The sequence below is a fragment of the Octodon degus genome, unplaced genomic scaffold (genome assembly GCF_000260255.1).
Source record: "Octodon degus isolate 3935 unplaced genomic scaffold, OctDeg1.0 scaffold00034, whole genome shotgun sequence".
NCBI classification, from domain to species: Eukaryota; Metazoa; Chordata; class Mammalia; order Rodentia; family Octodontidae; genus Octodon; species Octodon degus.
Window position 1 is genome coordinate 15,789,932 of NW_004524610.1, and position 8,200 is coordinate 15,798,131.

An 8,200-nucleotide genomic window follows, 5' to 3' on the forward strand; every position below is an offset into this window, starting at 1 on the left:
TTGCTTTCATTGAATCCCACAAATTCTAGTAAGTGTGTTTGAATTTTCACTGTATTGTAATATTGTTCAATTTCATGTCTCATTTCATCTGTAACCCATTGGTTGCTGAAGAGGGTGTTCTTTAATTTCCCTATGCTTATGGGGTTCTGTGGTTTCTTTTGTCATTAATTTCCAGTTTCATTGCACTGTGGTCTGATAATATGCAATGGGATAATTTGTTTTCTTGCATATACTTGAGCATGATCTAAGGGTTAGTATGTGGTCTATTTTAGAAAACTTCCCATGTGCAGCTGGAAAGAATGTGTATTCAGATGTTGAATGGAACACTCTGTATAGGTCCACTAAGTCCATTTATTCAAAGATTTTATTCAGTTTCTCTACTTCTTTGCTAATTTTTTGTCTGCTTGACCCATCTTTTTGAGATAAGGGGGTATTAAGGTCTCCTGTTAAGATTGTGATATTGGTTATTAGATTTTTCATGTCCTTTAAAATTTGTCTTATATAGTTGGGTGCTCCCATATTTGGTGCATACATATTTATGATTGTTATCTCTTCCTCTCGAATTTTTCCCATAGCTAGTATATATTTTCCCCTAGCCAGTATATATTTCTTCTTTATTTTTCATTTTCATTTTTATTATTTTATATATATATTTTAGGGAAGGGTCTACAGGATGCTCAGGGTCTCACTACTAGATTGAACTCATAGTGATTCTCCTATTTACAGCCTCCCAAGAGCTGAGATAACAGACGCGCATCACCATGCCCAGTCTCAATCGCCATCTAAGCATGCCCCAGGGGAGGGGTCAGCATTGCAGGCCTGGGGATCAAACCCCCAGCCCCTGCACCTGCTTGCATGTGCTTTAATCCACTGAGCTATTTGGACAGCCCTTATAGTTCTTCTTTATCTCCTTTGATCATTCTTGGTTTGACACTCAGAATGTCTGTGAATAGAATAGTTACCCCTGCTTTTTTCTGAGGTCCTGGAGCATGTAGTATTGTTTCAGGGTGGGAGTTTTTATTTTACTGGATTCATCCTTTCTGCCCTCAAAGCCCCAGACTTTCATTTTCTCATATCCCCCACATCCTCACCCAGTGGGACAAAACAAATAAAATAAACCAGTGTCAGATTTGGTACTAGCAGATTTCCCACAGAATCTTTCAGGTCTTTCTCTTGCATCTTAGAAACTCTTCAATGGAGAACCTGACATATAGCCTGCATGTAACTGCTGCCAATAACAATACAGAGGAACAAAAGGCAAGAAGAGCAGGAACAGGAAGATAAGGAAAGTGAAGGAGAAGAAGAGAGGGCAAGGAGGAAGTGACAACATGGGAGGTGGAGGAGAAAGAGAAGGGAGGAAGCAAATGACAGAGAACTTTTACTGACCAGCCCTCTGTCCCTCGGGGCTAAGGGCACTGCATGAAATCCCAAATTTGTTCACACAGTAATCTCACATAATAGGTGCTAATTTTTGCTGTCCTTTTACAGAAGAAGGAACTGAGAATTAAATAAGTCACTAGTAAGGGACAGCAGTAGAGTTTGATTCCATATTTGTCTGATTTTAGGTTTCTAGCTCTTAGCCAACTCCAAAAATTTGGGGGGGAAAATCAAACAAAGGAATGCACTTATCTATAGCTGGCTTCTCCCACAAGTTTTCCGAATATCTAGGCAGGGGAAACTGAAGTATTTTGTTGTTGTTGTTGTTTTTTCAGTGAGATGTTTGTTTTTAATTTTCCTACTCATGCCTTCTTTTAAATGCCTACATGCAAACTGTTCGGTTAATGAAGAGAAACATCTAGACTCTTCCTATGCTGTTTATTTGTTACAAATAACACACTCTGAAGCCAAATGAGCTTCTCATCATTTTAAGGCATACTGATTACAGCTTAACAGCACCCTATCAGGCTGTTGACAGGATGGAGAAGATGGACTGCCCGGTGGAATGATTTAATTTTACCAATAAAAGTGAGACTTTTAAATGCCTTTATTATAACTTCACTGCTTGACATTGACTATCAGCCTGTATCATATTATTCAGTATCTATTTCAGAAACATCCGGAGCCTCACACATGGGTTGGTATCTTAGAGCCAACTGGTCACCAACATAGCAAGTAATACAATTACTTTTTTAATGTTCTCATGCACCAGGCAGAGGCAGCCAATATTGCACTCGGCAAACACACCTAGCGCCAGGAGACGCAGCAGGCAAGCAGCACCGTCTGAGCATGCTCCAACTCAGGCAGACACCAGCAGTGGGCAGGTGGACTTAGTCACTGGCCATTATGTAGTCTCGGCAGTGGTCACCACTAAACTCATTGCACAAACTCCCGTGCACCAGTGTCTCGAGGGGTTTGAAAGGTCTGTCGTCATGAAACGCTCACCACCATTCAGACAGAACATCTTCTTCTCCGCACACTTCCTAAGATAGCTCATCCCAGGGACAATGAGGACGCTAGGTAACACCCATCTAGAGGCAAGCGGGCAGAAGGATCTCATTAATGACATGCTAAGCAGGTTCAGATAACGTACTGATTGTAATTTTCAAAATAGTATTTGCAATCATCTTATTCACTAAAAGTACTTTGTATTAGCAGTAGAATCGGAAGATAATTTCCACCTATCTGTTAAAATGAAGTCATGTGTGTACTTACAGAGCTACTTTCAGGCTGCCAGCTTTTATTTTCCTGCTATCGTGCTTTCATGAGCAGTCACTAATTTCCTACTGTTAGGTACACATGGCAGAGGGCTTCTCAATTAGCTTTTACTTGTATTGTCGCAGCAAACAAACCTTCAATTATCTTTGGTAGCGTAGGATAAAATATTTTCATAGGCAGGAAGAAAAAGTCATCTGGTCCTCAATCAATTGCCTTACGTCAACATCATAAAATGCTAAGGGAGCCTTTTGTGATACTAATATTTTGTAACTCAATTCAAAGTTTTTCCAGTTAGCATGTTTATAATACATGTCCAAACAATACCTATTTATCACATCATTTGCCACCAGGGAGAGGGGTGGGTCCTGTTTCCTTTGAGATGATGTCAAAGTTTCTAGAAATGGTTGATAGCTGCACTACTGTCCATGCTGATAAAAGGCTTTTGTTGTCTTTCTCTGGCTGGGTCACCTGTGGGAATGATCACACAATAGAAAAACTTTCAAAACCTTTGGTCTACTGTTCATTGAACCTTTTAAGCTTATTTCCCAAATCTGAAAATTTCCCATTCTTTATGCTAACTGTATTTTCCCAGTATGCCAAGGCAAGTTTATTCTCTGTACCACATCAGCAGCTAACTTTGATCTTCCTTGTAGGACATATGTGTGTTTTTATTTTTTTATTTTATTTTTATTTATTTATTTATTTATTTTTTTGTAGAACCGGGGATTGAACTCAGGCCGTTGCACTTGCCAGGGAAGCACTTATTCCACTGAGCCATCTCCCGGGCCCCCATATGTGTGTTTTTTTAATATTAGTCATGTTGGGCTGGTGAGATGGCTCAGTGGTCTAAAGCACCTACTTAGAACAAGCTAAGCTAAGCAAAGCACAGGGACCGTGGTTCAATCCCCCAGCACCACATGCCAGCCAGCTCCGCCCCCTGGTGGGCTGAGCTGGCCACACACACACTAAATAAATAAAATTTAAAAAAATATATATTAGTCATGTCTGCTCACCTTAGCCCTCACCCTATATTATTCTGAAGAATGTGATTCTTAAAGTGACAGAACTGACTATGAGGAGTGACATGTCTTTCTCCTAAAGGTAAGGATGCAGTTGAAATCTGGCATTCATACTGTCTGAGAAAAAAAACAACAACAACACTGTCAAGAACTTGAATCAAGGGACTGGGGAGATAGCTCAGTGGAATAAGTGCTTGCCTGGCAAGCACAAGGTCCTGAGTTTGAGCCCTGGTACCACAAACTAGAGCTGTAGAGAATGCAATGGATATGAAGTTAAAAGATTCAGGTTTGAAATTTTGATGCACTTGTTGGAAGATCTGAGTGTGACATTTTGCTTTTAAATGCAAAATGGTGGAAAATGTATTACTTTGTAAAACACAAGAAAAAGCATTAGAAAAGGTGTTATAAACTATAGTCTTTTACACAAAGCATCAGTAATGCCTTTGTCCTCCCTAGACAAGAACACATGACTAAAATTGCCTTCAGATCCACGAAAGGGCAGCAAATGCACAACCCTGACATTAACCTTGTCCCAGAAGAAAAGGGGACCACAAATAGTAAATTGAGTCCAGGACAAGTTTCCTCTTGTCCTTCACTTTGAGCCAGGCCGGGACTCAGAAATTCCTCACTCTTTTCTGGTCACAGCTGGAAGCCCTGGGCTATGGACTGCTGTGGCACTCACAGGGCAGGATAAGACCTGAAGAAGGTGATAAAGCCCCTAGAGAAACTGAAATTTCCTCATCCTCCTCTACCTTGTCTTTGACCTTGAAAGAATGCTTTGTTCTTCTCCTTAGCCTACCACAGTCACCATTACTATTCCCAGAAATACCCACTGCCTTCCACCCACTGTCCTTGGCCCAGATGTCATGAATAAACACCTATGTTCTGGGTTGCTCATAGTCACCCCAGATCTCTGTTGCACCTCTATTTTTTTTCTTGCTTTTTCTTCCCAGCATGCACCATAACACTGGGAGGAGATTGGGGACTCACTACTGGGGCTCCTGATAACTGGCACCATAAAAGCATCTCCAATGAATAGGTGATATTGGCTTACAATTGGCATGTAGGGGACGTTGGCAACAAAGTAATGTAGCAGAAGTCAAGGAATATAGTGTAATAATAGGCTGGAGAACAGAAGATGAAAAACACCAGCCTCATGACTCATGGCAGAAAACCATTTACTGAATGATTCCTGTATGATAAAATTGAGGAAGAGTATAAGACGTATTTTTGAAGAACTTTCATCCAGTAGCAGCTATCACTAGTACTTGCCAACATTTATGAATCTCATTCTCTCCCTCAACCCACCTCATGTGTCATTCTGTATGAAAATATCTAACAGAATTCTGCATATTCTTTTCTCATGCTTCAGAAATGGTAAAAACATGGTGTTTTTGTTTTTATTGTCCTGAGAGTAAGCCCAGGGCATTTAGGCATGCTAAGCATGCTCAAACACATTTGTTGCAGTAAACCAGAGCATATTTGGTATTATTTGTCATTACATCATAACCTGGCCTATGCTGACAAATACACATTACAAATTATTATACAATGAAAGACTATATGCACTTGAAGGAGAAAGAGCTGAAGATTTTCTTGCAGGTCAGCCATCAAGAAGTAGTTCTCCTGGAATACATAGCTTCTCTAAGCCTCAGTAGTATCCCTTTAAAATAAATAATACTTGCTTGAGAAAGAGCTTTTTTGAGAAAGTGTCTGGCTAGGTACTTGAAAAGTGCTCTTCTTATTATTCCTCAGAAGTAACACAATGCACTTGAAATATATGACAGTAGATAGAACAGTCTTGGCAGGGGCAATACACACACGGCAGGGTGCCTTAGGCAGGTGCAGAAGAGCTGTCAAGTGCAGGAGAGTAGTGGTCATGCTTGACGGTGAGAGGGGCTGAGTGCTCTCTGGCTCATGACATCAATGGTGAGGGGCTGTGGAATGCTGAAGGGGTAATTTTGTGTTCTGCAGCTGCGTCTTTCTTTCTTGGTGGTAGCTCTGAGTATGCTGCAGGACCACCGGCAGCAGGCAAGGAGCAGCATTCTTTATTGCTGTAGCTAATGCAGGAATGTGCAACCCTCTTCCAGGACTGACTCTTGACAGCATCCGAAAGTGCTGCTTGTATGTTCTTGATTTCATGCTGATGCATTTCTAGACATGAAAGCTATGTTTTCCCTGTCTCCTTTTTGCTATCAACCTAAAATGGAATATTTTGGGGGCCAGGGAGATGGCTCAGTAGAATAAGTGCTTTCCTGGCAAGCACAAGGGCCTGAGTTCAATCCCCTGTTCAGTGCCCCCCAAAAAAGAATACTTTTGGCAGAAAAAAAAGGGGGCAGGGGTAAAAATAAAACCACAGTAAGTCTGAGATTATGTTAAAGATAAAATTGAGTGGACTGAGATGAAGAAAATGTCTGAGCCCGAAGCCCACATTTACCCCTCTCCTCTAGTCCTCTGGCTCCCTAAATCTCTGTTAGAGAAAATGTGCAGGTCTTTTATTGTCCCCAAAATGCCTTTGATAAAGAATAGAAAGCCTACAACCCAGTGGTCCCCTGTCATTGTTCTTGGGTCCTACCTCACAGGACAGAAGTCCTTGTTGTGGCATTTAGAATGCATGCGTAGAGTCACTGGTCACAGCTCCACTTTCCCCCAGTGGCCTCCACGCTGGTCCTTCCAGCTGGTCCTTCCTTCCATCTGGCCTGCATCACAGCAGCACCCATCTCAGAGCTATATACTTAGCCTGTGTCAGTCGGAAGCCACACTGACCACAGTCACCAGACCCAGGGGATCGTGCTGACACACTTGGGTCACGGTGGGGTTGGAGCCAGGCCAGAGAGATCCTGCTGTCCAGATCCCCACACTCAGGAACTGCTCCCCTCTGGGAAACCTGCACTGCCTGAGGTTAAACTGAAAACCAGAGTAAGACAGTAGGACAGCTCTGCCCACCTTCACGCCCAGCCACTGAAATATGAGTGTACTGAGCTACACTTAGAAAGAGCACCGCGGCCAGCCTGGTGCTCCCCAGTGCAGCAGGCTGCAGAGCACTGAGTGACTCCCGGGCTCGCTGCTGGGTGGGAGAGCCCCGCCTTCACACGCCAGCCGGGCACATTTCACTGTCAGGCAGCATTTCTGAGAGCGCTTTTGAAATGATCGAAGGTTTATTGCTTGTCCACTAGCACTGCATGCAAGCAAACATTTTTGTCATAAGCGCTTTTGTAAAAGTATAAGCACTGTTGTCACTTGAATCTATGTCCAAGTGTGGGTTGTCACTTGTGCTTTGGCCTGTACGTGTGGTCACCAGTATACGAACATGCATGTGCAAGCACGTGTGTCAGCAAGCACGTGGTCTTTTGCATTATCCTTTTAAGAAACTGTCTTTTAGTTTTTATTTTTTATTTTTTGTCTTTTTTATTTTTTTATTTTTTTGTCTTTTAGTTTTTAAACAAATGTGTTTTACTGGATTGCGTAGAGCACTCACTGTGTTCATCCCCAAACTTGTTTATCACTCAACTTTCACACTGTTTCTTTTCTTTTTTTGATACAGGGTCTTACTACAGTTATGCACCTTCCTCTTTGGATTCACCAAGAACCTTGATAAAACAGTAGATCTCAGTTTTAAAACTTACAAAATTTTATATGATTAGTTTCAGTTTTCCAGATTATAAGATTTGAATTAGGTTTAATCTATAAATTACCATGATAAAACATAGTGTTTGCAATAACTGCATTACACTACTACTAATTTGTAGGTTGCTTTCCTTCCTTACTGTTTAAGTTCCAGTGACCTTTGTTTTCATGTTGGTGTTCTACATGCAGGTATGAATATTATTAAAATACAGATTTAGTTTTGCACTCTCAGTATTCCAAGCAATCATCCCGTTGTACACTAGTGCGGGCTCATGCTGCTTAAGCTCTAGTAGTAGAAGGGCCAGCCACATGGCTCAGCAGACTACAGCACCTGCTTGGGCAGAGCACGGGGTCTGGGATCCCATCCCTGCCATGCCGTGCTGGCCCTGCCCTTGGGGCGCGCTGAGACAGCAAAGGAGGCCCGGCATGGTGGTGTGCGCCTGTAATCGCAGCACTCGGGAGGCTGAAAAGAGGAGGAGCACTACGAGTCCGATCTGTGTCGTGAGACCCTCTAGACCCCGTAGTAAATACATTTAAAAAAAAAGAATTAGTAGTAGATAGCAAACTATATTCCTTATCTAAGAACTTTACAGAGACAAAAATGAAAGTGATGCACAGAATAAGGAACATGCCTCCAACATCCACAGATTAGAGAAGCGGGTGACATGCGACAAATGAGGTGGACGTGCCAGGAGAGGTGTTTTAGGACAGCTTTGACATTGTTGTGATTATCTAATTGACCTTTTCAGTATTTCTTCTTGATTTTGAGAACGTTGCAATCATTTGAGTCGGGTGTCATTTTTCAAAAATATGTTTTATAGATTATTACCAAAAAAATCTTGCTGAAAAAAACCTCAGTTAATTAAGTAAATATGATAAAGTCTCAAGGCTATTTTTTT

The 8,200-nt window shown here is 41.8% G+C and overlaps 1 protein-coding gene across 2 annotated transcripts in view; it reads right to left on the reverse strand.

Annotated features, from left to right (window-relative positions):
- Positions 1-1,968: 1,968 nt before the first annotated feature.
- Vnn1 (vanin 1) overlaps positions 1,969-8,200 on the reverse strand; it is a 32,727-nt gene continuing 26,495 nt past the window's right edge. Inside the window, exon 6 of one of the 2 annotated variants that reach the window (XM_023714247.1) lies at positions 1,969-3,123. In XM_023714247.1, coding sequence (XP_023570015.1) covers positions 3,120-3,123 — 4 coding nt within the window. In that variant the 3' untranslated portion in view covers positions 1,969-3,119. Of the gene's footprint in view, positions 3,124-3,775; positions 3,792-8,200 lie in introns of those variants that run through there. The other variant, XM_023714248.1, reaches the window with a different exon arrangement.